The sequence below is a fragment of the Metarhizium brunneum genome, chromosome 5 (assembly GCF_013426205.1).
Source record: "Metarhizium brunneum chromosome 5, complete sequence".
NCBI classification, from domain to species: Eukaryota; Fungi; Ascomycota; class Sordariomycetes; order Hypocreales; family Clavicipitaceae; genus Metarhizium; species Metarhizium brunneum.
Genome location: NC_089426.1, coordinates 2,588,146 through 2,606,682, shown reverse-complemented (window position 1 = coordinate 2,606,682; position 18,537 = coordinate 2,588,146). Strand labels below are relative to the sequence as shown.

The following is an 18,537-nucleotide window of genomic DNA, read 5'->3' as shown; positions in this document are numbered from 1 at the left end:
GCGATGGGATACGATGTGTTGGCGACTAGCGATATTGTTTGCAGCGAATGGCTAGATTGAATTGTAACTTAGAATAGATCGGCACATTCATTCAGTGAAATGATGATATAAACCAGTTTCAGAGCCTTGGGTACATCAGTGAGCAACTTTGCAGGCCGCCGGGGGGGGGAAGGTATCCTGCAGCTTGCTCGAGTGATACTCCCAAGTGTTTGTGGACGGATATCAAATGGCTGTTTGAGGGAGGTTGAACACTGGAGACTTGGGAGGGAGCGGTGGTGGGCAGCGACGGCGCGCTAAGGATTGCCAGTCACGCTATACTTGATTGGGAAGAGTAAACGGCCGGGGAGGTCGGGTCCCGCGCTGGCATCCCGCCACACTTCCCTTCCATCCCCATTGGGGCACGTCGACTGGTTGCAAATTGTTGCAAGACGTGTAGCCGTAGCCGTAAGCCGTAGCCAATGTTGTTGTTATTGTAGTTCGCTTCTCCATCCGATCTACTTGCTGTTGAAGAAAGCGGGCTTAAGAAGGCCCAAAATTCACTTCCATCATTCAACTTCTGTCTTACTAGATTTCGGACGCAGCAAACACACCACAATAGCGCACGTGGTGTCGTGGAGCCAAGTTCAAATCTTCATTAAAAGATCAACTTCATGATGCGGATACGATTGCCTCAACCAGCCAGCTTTGCCCGCCTAGAACCTTGTCTACTACCTACCTAGGTAGGTAGTAGGTATGCACCTAACGTTGATGTGGAAACATATACATATGTACATACTTGGATTAAACAGTGACAAGTTTTTTTCTCAAGTGTTTATTTAACTTCCCAGTGCCTAACGGATTCTCGTACCCACCTCAGTAGCCTTTTTGCATCCTTCAGATCAGAGTTTCTTACCATTAAATTCTTTTCACCCAGTGCTAATTGACGTGCGCATAGCTCTGCATGGTGGATACCTACCTACCAACCTAGTAGGTACTTACATAGGTAACTGGGCCGAATGCCGGGGGTGTAGGAGAAAGAGCTTCGCACGTAAAGCGAAGTATGACGCGTGCTATCATTTGTTTATTTACTGCGCGGCCCGTTCTAGGGACCATGATGCAAGCCTTGGCCGCCATGCTGGACGCGCCGGAAGACCACTCGGTTCTTTTCATTGGGTACACGCACTAGTATTTGGAACGGCGAATTGGCGCAAGCTCATTTGAAGATGTATTGGTCAGCTGCTTGAAGAAAAATAAGGTGCAGTACACGACTTGAAGAGCATCGAGTTCCATAGATATCTCGGGTAAGGTCGTCGGTCCGACAGCTTACACACACATGGTCAATTCGACGGGCCAAGGATCTCACAATTTGTGCCTGCGGCTAGGTCTACGAATTTCGACATTTGACTCTAGACTTCGATTTTTTTAGTACTTTGTACAATGACTTTTCAAAGGCATTTATGCATGTGATAATAAGAGAAGGAGATCCGTACAAATTGTGCCATGCTAATGCTATAATAATGCTCGTTTAACCCGAACGCGTTCAATGCCACTACTCACGCGCGACGCGCCATAGCCGCGTCCAGCGTGCAAAACACAGCCGCAGGACTCGGCGCCACCCCGTTGCCCATTGAAATTTTAAGGGAGACAATTCCCGCGTTGTCATTATTTCTATACAACCACGTTTTGCCTTTGGCGGTTTGCAAGACAAACGTCCTGATTTGCCCTAATAAACATCACCTTGTACCCCCATGTGACAAAAAATTGCTATACATGGCGGTCTCTTCGCTGATCCCAGACGGCCTCTATGGGATAGCCAGGCGCTTAATTTACGTTAGCAACGGTTCACTTAGGGAGGACTTTGCATCTCAACAATTCACCATGCGATTTGGATCAGGTGTTGTATTCGTTATATATCTAGTTGACTCTAAAGAGAGATAAAGAGATGGAGAGAGAATAAGAAGAAGTAGAAGAAGTAGAAGAAGAAGAAAAAGAAGAAAAAGAAGAAGAAGAAAGGTGATCTTGGAAACTTTGGTAACAATAGACACTGGACAGGTGGTTTGTAGCACATCTTCTTCTCTATCAGTGAAAACATAAGAAAGTAGTATTTGCTCATTGGGTATTAGTTGGGGAGGGTATAAGGACAGACAAAAATCAAATACCATTTCTCAGCGCGGGAGGCAATAGCAATGTTCAAGCCACTATTTCCTCACTTTACCCCTATGATTAATGGGGGTGAAAGGCCCTTCCGCTTCCAACCGTAGGCATCCTCGGCCGTTCGACACCTCCGTCACCGCTTAATATCTGCCAAAGGGTGCCTTCCGACTTCCAGAGCCATCTAACGGGGCGGCTGCTAATCTAGAAGGGACTAATTAGCCCTTCTGGACCCTTTGCAACCTAGCTGTCTTCATCATGATGGACTTCTACTGCAACACTCACTTCGTCATTCCCAAGCCTGTGAACCCTAGGTAGACTCGGTCTGCGCAAGAAGTCGTTGTCGCCAGCCGTTGCAAACATCTTCAAAGCCTCCAATTACCTCCCCGCAGACGTTTGCACATTCTCTGTTTTGAAGACGCTGGCTCCAGTTGCCTCGAGTTAACCAGCGCTCACCCTCCTCCCGCAGCTCCTCTTCCCGTCGCATCTCGGACACGAGCTCCTTTGCGCTCTTTAGTCTTCTAGTTGCCGTGACTGTTGTTTGTCGAGACATATGTAGTGTGTCTGAAAGATAGTTCAGGGTTTGGATTAATTCCGATGTGATAGAGTGAAGGGCTGTCAAGGAATTGAAGGCTGTTGTCGACGGTCTGGGCATGTCGTCCGATAGAGATATCAGGAGAGGTACTAAGCTATCAATTGTCTCAATATCCGGTGCAGGTGCCAGGGGAGACAGTAGTGGAAATGTCAAGCCATGCAGCTGGCGAGTTTGGTGTGTAAGGTGTGTAGTAAGAGCTGTATGGGCCGTTATTAACCTGTGGCTTGGTCAGCTGGTAGGGTCCGGACATCCAGTCCAAACGCAATATCTCACCTGGACGCATTTCCTTCGACGGTTGACTGCGGGCCCAATTCCCGAAGACCGTCTGTCACACGTTGGAATACTTCATCACCGGGGCCACCATATTTTTCTGTGCCCCTCCGAGTGAGAGATTCGATTGCATCGATTTTGGCGATTAAGGTTGGCGGCATGCCTGCAGCGTCTAGGTCTGACTCGGAGCCATATTCGCTGCCGTCGTATTCTGACATTTTCCTCTGGTGCCCTCTGCCATGCGGCGAAAGCAATCCAATACTATTTTCATTTCCACCGGCAATATCTTTAGTCGGTGTAGAATTGAAGCCAGCTCCGTCATCTCCTATACCGTCGGCCGTGGTTCCCTGCGCTCCGGCGTTTCGTGAGCGTGAAGTGTTTTCTTGGTCCCCATATTCCCCATCGTCCTCCTCGTTTGAATCAGAAAATGCATCAGCAAGTTCGTCTGCTAAATTCCCCATGCCGGGAGCCGGGCCTCCGCTAGCCAGGACCCCCAGATCTATGCTATCCTGATGGTTTGCGTCATTTGAAAATGGGGTCGCGGGGTCATTAATAGAAGATCTGGATTGTCTTCGTGCGTGAGAATAGTTATGGAGGCTATCAACAGCTGACGAGTTTCTCGAGTGTTGTGGTGTGGTCGGTGATGGAGTCATTGTGCGCTGCCTGGATAGCTCGAAAATATGGCTAATGGCTCAAGTAGGTTTCGGAATCGTCGACAAATGAACGCACGTCCTTCGTGTCCCTCGCACATATATCGTTATGCCTCAGCACCTAAACATCGACCTAGGTGATGGCAGAGAGAGCGAGACTCCTCTCGAAGGAATGTCTGGTGGTTGTCGCGTCCCTGCCCAGACCCTCGTAAGGCGTGAAGCTCTATTAAGCATGTGCAGTGCCAAGTTGCTGGGGCGGTCTAGAATCAGGCTCCAGGTGTGGAGCCAAAGCCGCCTTGAGGGGCCAGGCAGGTTCAAACTGGTGTCTGGTACCAATTGGGAGTTGGTAGTAATCGATAGAAGTGCTGTCTGGTGGCTAGTACGTACCACAAACTCAAGTTTGCATGCTGTCGAGTCGCAGGGCATGTCGGCAACACGACGCAAAAAAAAAAGGAGAGGTCGAAACTGAAGTGATAAACAAGTCCTTGTGTTTCCACACAGCATTGGCAGGACTGCCAATTCAGCTGTTCTCAAGCACATATTGCGTCTTTGAAGTATACTGCTAATCCTACGGCCATAAATACTGGTGGTCAATTTTTCATCCCAAAGAGTCGCGCCTCGAGCGTCCAGTTCAAGTACACCAGATCTTTTCCGGCATATACAACCACATTGGCAGGCTTGTTTGAGAACCTGCCTAATACAAAATAGGTGTTGTGTTTTTAGCCCGGGAGCATCGTCGGTCTATGGAATCATAGCACCTATCGGCATTCAAGGCAACGTGTACCATTTAAAGTTACTTTGTGCATCCGCATCGACAAGTTCCGCCAGCTCGCAGCGGCCATGGCAACCTTTCGGCGTTTTCGTCCTGATGACGTTAACAAGTTCTCAAAATGCAACCTAGATCCCTTGACCGAAACATACGAGTTGGGTTTCTATTTGCAGTACTTTGCCAAATGGCCCGCTCTATTCCAAGTGTGCGAAGACAAAGACGGGAATATTATCGGCTACAGTAGGTTGTGTTCAGACTAGATATACTACTTTGGCTAATATTTTTGGTCGTTCCAGTCATGGGCAAGGTTGAATCGTCACCCAATACCTACAAGTACTCGGAGCATTACCTCCCATGGCACGCACATATCACTGCCCTGACTGTGGCACCGGAAGCTCGGAGGCTGGGAATAGGTAAAATATTAACAGACCAGTTAGAAACGGCTGCAGATGACAGTGATGCCTGGTTTGTGGACCTGTTCGTCCGCAGGAGTAATCACCGAGCAATTGCCTTTTACAAAAGTTTAGGCTACAGCGTCTTCCGAGTAGTCAAAGATTACTATGGCGACCATGCGACAGATTCAACCAAGGCTGGCGAGGATGCGTTTGACATGCGGAAGCCTATGAAAAGGGACAAAGATCGCCAGCATATCCGAAGCGATGGCGAGAGCCATGAAGTAGACCCGGAAGATGTCTGGTAGTCAACCTGCAAGGTTGAGATAATGTTGTTGCAATCCCGCAACTTATTTATCCCTTAGATTCATCTATGCCAGCGGAACGTTGGTCCAATGCTTGTGCCACTCTCTGCCCTTTGACAGTGTAGGTTCCACAGGGACCGATCAAGAACTTGTTTTGGTGGTGGTCGGTTTCATGTTGGCGATGCAGGGATATGAATCGCAGGAGGTCTTCAGTCACAAAACCAAGACGTCAATATGTTTAGATTATTAACCACAAGACATTCTACAACTATATTCCGTCGTGCTTGTGAAGCTCCCAGAATAGTGGGTTCTCGCGCGACCCCAATTAAATGAGATCCCCTGCTTGAGTAAGAGAACAACTGGTGGACGTTACCGACCAAGGCTAGAAAACCGTGAGTCGCAAGCGAGTGATTTAGGCCCGGCAGGAATTTCAGAGGCAAGCAGAAAAGCGCCCTTGACAACCTTTTGCAAGCATAATGAAACCCTGGGTTGGGGTTGACGAACTGGTGTTTTCCAGCATCGTCTTGGCGATATGCCCACGATGATAGTTCGATTTCCTCCTTAATTGAGTGGACTGAACTATAGCCACGGAATTAATAAAAACAGGCCCTGAATACAATATCTTTCCTTACCTCGGTACGTTTGCGCCGGCAAACTCGTGGGTGGTGTCTGCAACTCTCAGTCACCACCAGACATTTGATTGAGTTTGTGGCTGGAATCGGAACATGCTGTGAGTGGTCAGCCGCTTAATCATCGGCTTTCCCTTCTTTTTTGCAAATTCCATCCAGTCAGAGCTCTCGCTCAGCCATCCTGCCCTTGTCTTTTTTTCTTTCCTTCGTCACGCTACTTGAGCAACTTCTTAGCTCGCACGCTCTTCTCAACTTCATCTATCAACACGCTGACAATCCTTCGTCGTTGGACACTTGTGACCGTTCATCTTGATATTTCTTCTTCTTAATCAGCCCCGACGTCTCTTGTATTTCTATCATGGCAACTACCTCGATGGATTATGAGGCCGCCGGCGGTGATCGCTACGACGGTAAGCTGGATTGCAAACAAACGCGCACGTAGATGACGGCGCTTTGCCTGGCACGAGCGCACATGCAAGCTCTGGCTAACACTTGATCTTGGGAGTAGACGATGCGCCCCGCTACGATCGTGACAACAGAAGCGCCTCACCTCGACCGACCCGTGATGAAAACGATGGCGGACGTCGTCGATCAGCGTCACCAAATGGAAATGCCGAAACGTAAGTAATACTCCTTGTCTGGCTAGTATTAAACGCTTTACCTCTCAATTAGTGTGTTCCAACGCTTACATTGTTGGACTTGGTTTCGATCGTCTCACAGTATTCCAAAAGAGCCTTCCGGTCCCAAGGATGATGATGACGGTGCCATTAACCCTGGCTCCAACCTATTCGTAACTGGCATTCATCCTCGTCTAACCGAGGCTGAGGTCTCCAAAATGTTCGAGAAGTATGGAGACGTCGAAAAATGTCAGATCATGCGCGATCCGCACTCTAAAGAATCCCGTGGGTTTGGCTTTGTCAAAATGGTTACGTCAGAACAGGCTGAAGCCGCAAAAGAGGGCCTGCAGGGAGAACAAATTGAAGGTCGCACTCTCAGTATTGAGAAGGCCCGTCGGGCTCGTCCCCGCACGCCTACTCCAGGCAAATATTTCGGTCCACCAAAACGAGGTAAGCAGTTGTACAAATAAATTCTGCCTTGAGCCTTCACCAACTCATGAATAGAATCAGATCCCCGTCCTCGTTTCGATGACCGACGTCGGGGTGGGTACGGTGGCGGTGGCGGCGGCGGCGGCGGCTACGGACGTGATGACTCCTATAGATACCGCGGATACGAGCGAAATTACGAACGTCGCCATGATGATCGCGGTGGTTATGACCGCAGTGGCTATGACCGTGGATATGACCGTAATTATAGAGATGATCGCCGATATGACGACCGCAACTATGCTCGAGACGCCGAGCGTGGAGGGCATGAACGCCGGGAACGTGACGATTACTACGGTCGGGAACGGTATGGAGGGCGCGACGACCGTGACAGATATGGACCTCGTGGTCCCGGCGGTGGGTACGACCGTGATCGATACGACCGTCAGGCCGAGCGTGGCGCGCCAAGGGAGCGAGAAACAGCTGCTGGGGCTCCCGGCTATGGAGATTCGGGTCCCCGATCTGAGGCCCGCGACGCATATGGAGGTTCGCAATATAAACTGTCATAATCAATGACCACTGCTGACTTTCATTGCAGCTGATCCATCTGCTCGGTGAAGTCGGATATGGCTCAGCGCCTTGGTACACCCTCTTGCCCATGGGTCAAATGCCATTCGGTGCTTCAGTCTCAAACGTCACTTCTTTGCCCTTTCTCTACCCCAATTGTTTTGAGATCTTTCGTTCAACCACAGTGCAAACCAGAGACTAGGTCCTGGTCCTGCCAAAACCCTTTCCCTCAGGTGCAACTGTTCAGAAAGGGAATGTGTTCTCAGTTGCCTCGCATGTTTTACTATGTTTTCGGTCCTCACCACAGGGGTTTATTTCGTCCTGGTTTTGTTGCCTATTTCCTTCGGTTCTGTTCGCACTGTTTATGCTGTTTCGTTTTTTCTTTGCTGGCCATTTATGGGACGAACGGGTTTTCGGATGGACCAAATGAGGCAGCACCCGAATCAATGCAGAATCAGTCTCGTATCGCCTGTCACATCGCACGGCAGATTTTGGTAGCTTTTGCGACACGGCACAACCCAAAGCCATCGGCACAAGCAGTTGGCCAGGTAAACCAATGGGCTCTTGGCTTCGCAATCGACAACGTCAAGCTGCGTCGTGCAGCTACATGTATCAGTATCATGAAACAATATCGCGCATTGGCGTTGCCAACTAAATGGATCACAACTATCGGTATTCAGTCTCTGAGAACGTTTTAAAGTCGCATACTTCTGTTAAATTCGCCTTGGCTTCGGGTAATTCGGAATGAATCGTGAAAATGCCGCCATTCGAAACGTCACCCAAATAGTACTGTAATCGCCGTATCACCAACCGCCACGTCATGACGTATTCCCGCCAATATATTTATGTTTGATTTCTCGGGATTCCCCCTGGCAAGAGGAACCCGACATTGATATCCTCATTTTTTGTGCTATGGTACATTCGACTCTGACAGAGTCTAAAGCTCGTGCTTGTACATGAATCATAGGTGCTAAGAGAGCTGAGTCACTTCCAGGACCTCTTCCTTTTACTTGTGAGCCGTCTTTTTGATCTGTTCGTGGCTAATCCGTTTGCTGTTCGCACAGGAATTGGGGTCCATCCTAAGGACGCGTTATCCTGGTTTACGCCTAATATTTATAGTTTACATCCGCAAATTATTCTATTTCGTTCTGAGCCAAACCCATTCTCAGCCAACACAGGAAAGTCTTCAGAAAGGCAGCACTGGCCGAAGCTCTATGCTGCGCTGCTGATAGTGGAGACATGTTCAAAGTTGAGTCAGCGGAGTTTTCATCACGCGAGCTTTGCGGCTTTGCCTTGTCACAAGGCGCACATAGTTCGATGCCCTCGACATACCTTTCCATCGAGATTAATCCGGAGTAGTTGTCGCTCAGGTGAATGTTCCTAGCACTTTTTTATGTTGGTGAAAATCACGCTACGCGCACGACGTCGTAAATAGCGCGGTTTGTCCATTGCTACGACACCTACCTACATGGTGAATATGTAATAAAAGAATCGATGCGCTGGGGACTATGTAAATGTGAAGCAGGATAATGACTAGACTGCCAGTTGTATGGGTTGCCTTCGGTCTACTCCCCCACTGCAGGTACTCAGTTAGATACTGCTTTAGTCTGTGATCGACAATTGTCACCTGGGGTCGAAGATCCAAAGTCATCCATATATATATGTACTCATCAGCTAGCTATCGCAAGATAGCCTTCGCCGGCGCGGGCGGTGATGAATCACTAATTTGGTAGTGTGTCTGACGCATCACGATATGTTCATGGTGTTTTGCGTGGTTAATTACGGTTCCCTGGCTTAGATTTGGCTAAAACATAGTGTTGCTAAATATCTTGCATGACTATCCGGCTTGTTTCTTTTATGATGTTGAGAAAAATATATTCATCAACTAGTTTCTTCTTTATTTTGGCCGACATTGGCTCCGATTAACCACCCTACCCCAGAAACCAGCGTCCCAGTCGCAGCTTCACGAAGCTGATCTCGTTTACGGATTCTTGAGAGTGACCCTCCTTCATGCTCATTGTTGTTGGCATCAGCGCCTCTTGTGATGCTTTGTAGGCTTGGAATAGCAGTGAAATTGCGCTGAGCGGCGCGAGCAGTTGCTCTAGACAGATCAAATAGAGACATCGGCGCTTCCTCCGTCTGTTGGGCTGCTACGCTGGCAGTCGTATTCCTGACAGGATACTGCTGCTCAACATTAACTTGATCGAAAGCACCTGGAAGGTTGTCAACCTTAGCTTCTTCACCCAAGGCCAGCTCATTGGCCGCTTCCTCTTTAATTGCCGAATCAAGTTGCTCTTCACAGCGCCGAAAGCTCTTGAGGATTTCCTGAAGCTGACTAGTTGGCGCGACTCGCAGCGCGGTGGCGAGACACTCAATACGCTGCTCAAGGTGTCGTATCTCAAGATTGCCGCTTGCCGTACCTAAATGAGTTGGTTGCTGCGAACGCTCTGTTCGAATGTATTGACCAGCCTGCAGCGCAGCCTTCCAAGACCATTCATCTACGACTGGCCAGGGCGAAGTATCAGAGTTTTCGGGACTTTGCATGCTTAGACGACTGGCAACATAGGAGTATGCGGTTTCAAAGTCATCCTCCTTCAAAGCAGCTTCAATACACATTGCTGTTATGCGTCGTTCTGCAATATAGGCAGCGAGGTTTAGTTCCGAATCAGTTGTCAATAATGTAGGAGAATCTAACTTGCGATAGGACGGTAAACCTGCTCGAACCATGTTCATGCCCATTTCCAGGAACTCCTGGAGGCGAGTATAGGCTCGAGGGTTCTGTTCCAAGACCTTTTCGATAATGAATATCGGATCGGAATGTACCCTGAGAACTACAGGACTGAAGGGTTCTCCTTGCTTAAGAACCAAGCGATAGTCACTAAGCGCGTGAGTGGCTTTCAAAAGCGCGATAATTCGCTTTGTCCCCGGCAGCGACAGGCCTACGGTTTTAGGTAAGGCATGAATGCTACTTGTGGTTAGCTCAGTAGCCCATGAGCCTGTATCATCAAACCTACATTTCATCGCATCTTTTCAACCCTCCTCGGGACCTATTCGGGTTCGTGGCATTGTCGAAAGCACTCAGGGCCGACTCGTATACTGAATCCTGTACGACCTCGACTGGGAGGCGTACAGGCCCTCCACCATCGTACAAATTGCGCGCGAGGCTATAGCCTGTTCAAAGTTAACTGGCAAATTCTAATGTCCTGGAAACATGTAATTCGCGTCATTACATACGTTCTCTGGACAATAATAACTTTAAAAACTCTGCTTCCACATATTCCTTGCTCAACATGCCAAGAGCACCAACTGTTGCTGCTCCGGCAGTAGGTTTGCCAGCGGTGCCATGGCCCCAGTCCCGTAGCCAAAGCAGGAATTCTCGTGCCTTTAGTAGAAAGTCGTCATTTTCCTTGGATGCTTGGATTGCAATGGTCCTCAGGAGTTTCGAAATTTCAGACCTTTGGTCCCGTTCGTCATGGAGAAATGTGAGGTCTCCGACGCATCTCGGTGAAGAGGGGGAACCAAAAAGGGTCAAGACGTAAGCACTTCGAGTGAGAGCGAGTAGAAGGTTTGTGGCACCTTCACTCGGTCTAGTCAGTGGGTTGTTCTGTCCCAATAAATCATTCCTCATATAAGTCGCGACTCGATCATTGTGAAACACCGCTATATCTGTGGAAGACAAGCCAGGTAAGACTTTCATTGTTTCCTCAAGGGACATCGTGCCACCGTGGAGGCCAAGATATACTCTTAGATTCATCAGTATGGAGTGCAGCCTTCTTAACGACTCCAAGGTAGCTTCCTGCACACCATACACACAGGCCAAGACGGTTGTAGCGTAAGTTTGCCTAAGATAATACCTGTGTGCAGCTGGGAGGTCGAGTGCTATTCCATGACCGAATTCAACATCCTCTGGACCACCCCAACGTTCGATGGCTTGAACAGCAGTTGGCCATGATAGGGTGGCCTGAGATAGGAACCACTCGCAAACTTTGTGCCAGCCAGGACAGAAAACCCTAGATGACTCGCCATCCTCTGAGGAATTTTCCCATCGGTCTGTATCATAGACCCATGGCCCTATAATACCCCTCAGGTCATGATCAACATTTTCTCTCGGTTGAGCGCGAGAATCAACTGGGCACAACAAGAAGTCAACTGCCTGGTGATCAGGCAATTTCTCGAACTCGATTAAGGAATAAGCAAGTGATGTTCCGGCGCGATATTGTAGACCTTTCCGTACATACGGAATTACCGTGGACATTGCCCATTTATGTATGCCAGGACTGTGGCGACCAAATGGTAAAAGTAGATCAAGCAACTGGGCGAGCATCCCAGTTTCTTCATTCATCTGATGGATTCTCAGAAACAGGAAGCGGCTGAGTGCGTCCCCCTGGGCGATCTCGGGCGGATTCCGGCATACTAGTGGCAGTAGATGAAGTTTTGTAGCCCTCTTCACCGCTTCGTTGTCATCTATACTGTTGACTGGCGACGTATCCAATCCAGTGAGTTGGCACGGCTCGAAGCTATGATCAACCAACTTTTGCAAGAAACCAACATAGGCGGCAGGTCTCTCAGTCTCCGGTAGATGAGTTAGCAGGATGCGTAATAAAATTTCGTCGTGAATGATAGTTGTATGAGTGCTGGTTAGAATCGAGAGACTATCAATGTCGGCATGTTGCGCGAAGTGAACAGCCAGAAGTAACACCTTCGCTGGGTGCAAAGTGTTTGCCATGGTGGGGAAAACGCTGCCCACTAAAAGGGGCCTTTCTCTGAGCATTCACCGTATGATATTTTGAAGCGTTTAGTTCCAGGTTTGTGTGTCTTCTTATAATAGAAGCCTGTCGCTTGGCCGCTGCTCGCCGTTCATGGTCTTGGATCTTGACATCACATACGACGGCAGTGATAAGTGCATAGACATAATAATGCCCAGCAGTGCCTATAGTGGAAACTGGCTTCTAAAGCTCATGCACGATGTTATGCATCTAACGCGGCACTAAAACAGACCCGCCAAAATGTCGAGGCTCACTATCAATAGATACATTATACTTCCGCCATATTATACGTAGATCAAAGTACCTTATGTCAAGCAGGATGACCCCCACTACCAGCTAATGGAATCCCATTAGTACTGGTCGTGATTGATCCTCAACTGAACTTCGAATTACCGCCCAGCAAATAAACTCGGCAACTCATTTGAACGTCCTAACACACGACATATTGGCTTATCATGGCGTCGGGATATGGAATGCATGGGGGTATGTTTGTAGCATCCGATATCAACCCCCTTTCCTTCTGAGACTGACCACAATCGCTCATAGGCGTTGGACGCTGCTTTCCCTTCTGGCAAGAAGTCATGGCATGTTACGTCGTCAACACCACTGCTGAGGACGATCACGGGAAGAAGAAATGTTCGCCCGGGCTGGAGGACTACTACGAGTGTTTGCATCACAAGAAAGAGGTCTGTGTTAGTTCCGGGAACACCCAAGCGTTGTAGACGCTAACAGTACGCAGCATGCTAGAGCTGTAGCAATGAAGGCGGCGTATGCCAGATCAGAAGCCGCGACACCTCGAGACGATGCCCCAAGCGCCAAACAAATACGGAATTTGGGACTGCTGGGTAAGGAGGAAGACACAAAAAAGGTGCTTCATCAAGCATAAATGAGCGTAAATTGGCATGGGTGTCGCATCCAAGTGTGTACATTATGTTTGAAGCCACGACGCTAGTTTACTGTTTGGAGCTGGGGCAAATATTGGCAGAGTGTTTCACAGCTTGCAGCTCTCCTTACTTGATGATCGTATTTCTTTTTTTGTTTGACGGTATCAGTTTGCGTCTCTATTGGGCTCTCGTGAGGTCGAAGTTTTGTCCAGGCTGCAGCCCAGACTCTTACTCCTCAGGGTTGCTTATTTTCTTTGATTTTTATTTTTTTATTTTTTTTGTTTTCTATCTGTTGGAACGTACCAAATCACCTTCCTATTGCAGTTGAGACATGTGCCTGTGACTCCGAGCCGTAGATCCCGGCTTTCGATTTAGCTTGAGGTCTTACCGTCGGTCGTGGCAGGCTATCTTCTTTTCAGACATCCCATATATTATGTATAGGCCCCTAGCCATACATACACAGAGCTCGGCGGACTACTGTTCGTCGTTCAAAATATCCAACTAGGGCCTAACTAAGAGCTTCCCCGTGTTCGAGATTTTAACATAGCTACCAGCTACCCATTTTCGGATACTAGGCTAATTAAACTCTCATTCGTACGCGCCTATCACAGCCAACTGAGTGTTCAGAAATTTGCAGGCTGAACTAAGAACCTCTTCATATCTGTATATCATCATTCCCGCCTTTTGGGGCGTGTGATATTAAGCTTTCGTTTTACTTCGCGCGGGATTTACTTTTCCCCGCATAGCCATGCAGACAGACAGAAAGAGCCAAGAAGGCACACTTGTTAGCTGGATATCGGAAATATTCGGCCAAGGGCTGCTATTGCTGGATCTCTTTGCTCTATGATTCAACGGTCAAGTCCGATAATCGTCGTGACATATCTGCAGTGTCATTTACGCTTATTACGACGACTTCCGGTGCCCGTTGTAGAAGTCCACGCAATCCCTTTTCGCAATGGTGACTTCCCCAAGGAACTTCGGACTAGATTTAGTGCTCCAATAGTAAGGACAAAGAGTCTAGCATCCTAGCAAGGGAAAGCTTTTTGCCTCGTCAAGAGTCCTATTGAAGGGCAGAATACCAGGTAAAAATCGTCGAAAACCAGAAGCAGAGGTGGTCATGACTTAGTAACCCAATTATTAAAGAGTAGGCCAGTCTGTTAGAGGATGGATAGAGGTCTGAGCTGGAAAACCTCGTACAAGTAGGGGGTATGAAAGCGGTGAATGACATATGAGAACAGATATGCCCTTGAAGTAACGGGGGAAAACAGGTATATTTGAAGCATCAATCATTCTGTTATTCAAATTCAAGTGCCTGGGCTACATTAATCATTCCTGTGGGTTGCCTATTGGAGTAGATGCAAAGGGCCTTGCTCCGTCCTGCCACATCCCAATGACATACTATAACACAAGTCGAAAATCAGAATTTGCGTGTTAGCTGTCATCTCTTCCATGAAATTTCTACTACTCTTGACTCTAAGACGGAGACGTCAAACAGAGGAGGGGAGAACGGCAAAAGAAGAAGGGAGGGAAAACAAGCAAGTCCCTTTGGTCCGAAATCTACCGACTACTCCTGTATCATCTCAGCATAGCAGCTTGCCTCAATGTTCGAGACTCAGGCATACTTAATACAAGAAGGTCAAAATCTTTTGGAAATTCGCTTCCGGAAAGAATGGAGCAGATTTCTAATAGTTGTCTGGTGCTGTGATTCCTCCTGGTCAGTTTCTCGTTTAGTGAAATGCTTAGGCGTCACAAAGCGGCACCGGTCAGGAGGTTGACCATCCCTCACAATGGATGAGCCTCATTATGCGAAGGCTGACTTTAGAGTTCGAGTTCAGTACTTGTCAAACGCATTGCCATGGCAACTGGGCCTAATTATTGAGCAGGCCTGGTGAGAGCGTAGCCTTCACATTTATATCCGCGTCCAATCCAGACACTCATATTCTCCATATGCCTCATTGGAAGCTAACCTGATCCTATGAGAAGGTGGCTGCATTTTGAGACTGTGCCTGCCTCTAAGTGGGAGGACGTTAAGCTTCTGGGTTACCTGGGCTTGTCGAGCAACGCACAACATACAGCGGTACTGCAAGGCGTCGAGAAGCATTCATATCCCCAGGAACATGAAGTTCGGCGCTGCCGATAATTTCATACGGCTCTTGCAGCGCCCAGAAACTGGTAACAATGCTAGGTGCCGAGAGTTTCCAACAGGATCAGAAAGCTTCTTCCAGCTGAGCATGTCATGCGGTTGATGACTGGTTCTTGAAGCACATATTATAATTTGATGGCATAGGGGATGCCATGTTCTATGTTCAGTGACAGTGCATCTTGCTGCAAATCATGACAGCGCCGTCGGATTTGAAGGAAGTGTGGTCTGTTGTATTGCTTTGGGTGAAAATCCTAACAACATCCGTCTAGACTAGACCTTTTATGGCGCCTTCTCCCAGTCCATTCGAGAACAATGAAAGGCTCAGCTCCATGAAAGTTCTGGCGGGAATAAGATGTCAACGTTACAACAGTTCTGCTCGAAGTAGCTGCTCAGAATTGAGGTAGTACCCAATGCCTTGGGCTGGGCTACTCCGTACAAACACAGGGCGAGCTGTAGGTTTTCACATACCTACTTAAGTATATACCAGTTGACATCTAAGTACCCCTACCCAGTACGGAGTAGGCGGTAAGTACCTAGTAACTACTAGGGGAGTTTGGGGGCGTGGAGGTGACTATGTACTTACCCAGCAGGTAGTAGGTTCAACGGCTGGTGCGTGCTCGTGCGTGCAAAGAGCAAACAATGATCTACGGCACCAACAGCCTCGTAACTCTGTTGTCTTGGTTTGAACCCCCTGGTCCCCCATCCGGCAGACTGGATTGGCTGCACAAGACATGTCCCAGGCCAGGGAGGGCTGATCCCTGTGCTGCGCATGCTCAATACCGGTAGAATGGTTCGGGATCTCGGGTTGCGCAGTCGTATTTAAGCAAATCAGAGTCGATTTCGCCAAACTTGAAGACCCCGACGAGGTGGTAGTTTTCTGTCATATCTTACACAGGGATGCTAATGGATGGGGGGTGCGATTAGTCCGATGCAGCTCGTGGAAGGAGGCGACTTCAACCGGCCGCCATTCCCTTTCCATCGCATCCACATCCGCTCCTGAGCACGTAGCACAATAAACTGCAATGCTCTGATGAGGCAAGAATGCATGTACTGGGTAATCCAGGTGTCGTTGCGCTCCAGTGTCCAGGCAGACACGGACGGAGTAGGCACCTACTGTAGGTACCTAAGATAAGTACCTAGCTTTAGGTAAATTGAGTACTTTATGTACCTATATGTGGCAGGGCAACGGTAGGCTCTGCACGGGAATGCGCAGAAACTTGGCGTTGAGCGCATGTGCCACAGAACGCGCCTCGTGTGACATTTACAACTTCGGAACCAAAAGTCGTCTTCTTGGCACGGCGCGAAGTCGAGGATGATGAGCAAAGGGCACGTATATTATTCTTTCACTTTAGTAGATTGGCACAGTGTTGATGGTTCGTGCTCGCGTGTGTCTCCATTATTTGCATACATTTTGATTGACTCACGATGCTAAGTTGAAAAGCCGCAATGCTCCTCGACAATGCTTGGATCAAATTTGCAGTTGACCCTTTGGAGTAGTAGTATTGACTTTTCAAGTCAACGTCGTCGTCCCACAAAACACACCAGACCGGACCTGATAGACGTCAATGGTTCCCTTGATGCGTCGGGGAACACACCGCAAGGGCAAGGGCAAGGGCAAGGGCAGCCATGCACACGCGGCAGGAGATCTCTGCGCCACCAGACCTGTCCAGTTAATCGGGCTCCTACTACTCCAATACGGGGCTAGTAGTACAGAGTTGTATGTATGTACTTACTGTATGTATGTACTGCGTTAAGTACGTGTCAAACGCGCAATGAATGCCCCGCGTCTTCTCTCTTCAAATGTCAACTGTTCTTGTCCCGAGGGCCTTCTAACTTTGCTGGCTGAATACTCACTCCTTGTAGGTGGAGTCGCTGGAGTGAGGAGAAAGCACTGGACAACGGATCGACTGTCTTGAGTTGATGACTTCTTGGCAAGACACGACTTTCGAGCCCGCCAGGATTGCAGGATTGCTCGAGTCGGTATCCGGTTGTTTGTGACCAGAGGCGTGGCTGAGAAGATGCCGCACTGAACATGCGATACGACAAAGACAGGGCGCCACAACCACAAATATTGCGTGTTTGGGATTTACTACTTACTACGGAGTGTAGTATGATGTCTGGTACTACAGCACCTAGCCATGTTCCATGTACTTTATATGTAGAGAGTAGCTTGACGGCCGCGGCACAGAATACGGAGTGCGCTCCGCAACTAGGTATTTTCGGGGTCCTGAATCCTACTTTGTGGCCATGATGATGTGTATTCCAACGTTGATAAGCATGCCTGGTGGAGGTGAGCACATGGAGCGAGCAAGCTCGGACCGAAATTTGTCGGCTTCCAAATAACCGTTGGTGCAGGGGTTCTGGAAAGTGAGAGTTCACAGCTGAAGTACCTCGGTACTTACGTACGGATATGCAGTAATGGACATTCAAGGTATCCCTCCAAGTGCAGATACCCACCAGGAACTTCAGTCGGCACGAACATGGAAGGGCCCAGCAGTATCGATGTCTGGTACTCCGTACACCAGAAAATGACAAAAATTGGCGGCGGCCCACCCCCAGAACTAAGCCACGAAAACGGTGATGGGCCATGGCGGGGTTCACAAGGAACTGGCGCCCGGCGACTGACGCACGGGGCTAAGCTCCAGCCATTGGGACCAGTCTGCCAGCTCAGCCCAGGGCCGGCATTTCACCGTTAATTACCACCAATGGAAACAGGTTGCCATCTGTGCTCACCTCGGAATACCATGGTGCCGCTTTTCTCTCTCTCTCTCTCTGAATACCGTTCTCCGTCATGTAGCTTGCGGGAATTGATAAGAACCGAGACCCCGAATGGCTGATGCAGGTCAGTGAAAGGATACATATGTAGTCCAGTATCACCAATCAAGGCCGTCACGATGAGCCTCACCATAGACGAATGATGGCAGTCGTCTGGCTCTCCAAACGAACCAGGACGCTCAGCCGCCAAGTGACCTAGGCTGCGTACACGTCCGGACCCCAAGTTGCCGCCAACACCACGCGTTATCGATGTCACTCCGGCGATTGTCGGGGCAGAAGCGCCAGTCACCTCTTGGGAGGACTGTACCGAGTACGGAGTAAGCTCTCGGATGTTGTATGCCGTCTTTGCCCCATCAACATCTACTGAATATCTAGTTGAATAGGCTAGATGTGTCGCTCTGCACAAGGGCTTCCTGTTAACCCCAACTGCTTACGGTCCGCGCACGTGCGTGTCTCTTACTTGAGTCTTGGTCGTCGTCGCTACTGTTGCTGCTGTGAGTAGTAGTCATAACTGCGTACGAGTCAAGTTGATTCGTCTTCGTGGTTAATAGCCCAGGGTCCGCTGATCAGCATGGTTCACGTCTCAGCAGCAGCATCTTGTTGCTTCTTGCATTGGCTT

General features: G+C 48.9%; 5 protein-coding genes across 5 annotated transcripts; 3 read left to right on the top strand and 2 right to left on the bottom strand.

The window, feature by feature from the left end:
* Positions 1–2,440: 2,440 nt before the first annotated feature.
* G6M90_00g088720 (uncharacterized protein) lies at positions 2,441–3,648 on the bottom strand (the record flags this gene model as incomplete). The annotated part of the gene is made up of 2 exons (XM_014686757.1): positions 2,441–2,942; positions 2,999–3,648. 2 exons carry the CDS (start codon positions 3,646–3,648, stop codon positions 2,441–2,443), a joined length of 1,152 nt encoding a protein of 383 aa, XP_014542243.1.
* Positions 3,649–4,485: 837 nt separating this feature from the next.
* naa20 (N-terminal acetyltransferase B complex catalytic subunit naa20) lies at positions 4,486–5,114 on the top strand (the record flags this gene model as incomplete). Its single annotated transcript, XM_014686758.1, has 2 exons — positions 4,486–4,654; positions 4,711–5,114. The coding sequence occupies 2 exons, from the start codon at positions 4,486–4,488 to the stop codon at positions 5,112–5,114; spliced, it is 573 nt and encodes a 190-aa protein (XP_014542244.1).
* A 984-nt stretch (positions 5,115–6,098) lies between these two features.
* Positions 6,099–7,401, top strand: G6M90_00g088700 (uncharacterized protein; the record flags this gene model as incomplete). The annotated part of the gene is made up of 5 exons (XM_066131336.1): positions 6,099–6,150; positions 6,249–6,360; positions 6,461–6,807; positions 6,862–7,329; positions 7,382–7,401. The coding sequence occupies 5 exons, from the start codon at positions 6,099–6,101 to the stop codon at positions 7,399–7,401; spliced, it is 999 nt and encodes a 332-aa protein (XP_065987436.1).
* Positions 7,402–9,231: 1,830 nt separating this feature from the next.
* On the bottom strand, positions 9,232–11,065 carry sec39 (Protein transport protein sec39; the record flags this gene model as incomplete). The annotated part of the gene is made up of 3 exons (XM_014686760.2): positions 9,232–10,315; positions 10,365–10,521; positions 10,585–11,065. The coding sequence occupies 3 exons, from the start codon at positions 11,063–11,065 to the stop codon at positions 9,232–9,234; spliced, it is 1,722 nt and encodes a 573-aa protein (XP_014542246.2).
* A 1,506-nt stretch (positions 11,066–12,571) lies between these two features.
* On the top strand, positions 12,572–13,002 carry G6M90_00g088680 (uncharacterized protein; the record flags this gene model as incomplete). Its single annotated transcript, XM_014686761.1, has 3 exons — positions 12,572–12,599; positions 12,663–12,802; positions 12,856–13,002. The coding sequence occupies 3 exons, from the start codon at positions 12,572–12,574 to the stop codon at positions 13,000–13,002; spliced, it is 315 nt and encodes a 104-aa protein (XP_014542247.1).
* Positions 13,003–18,537: the final 5,535 nt, after the last annotated feature.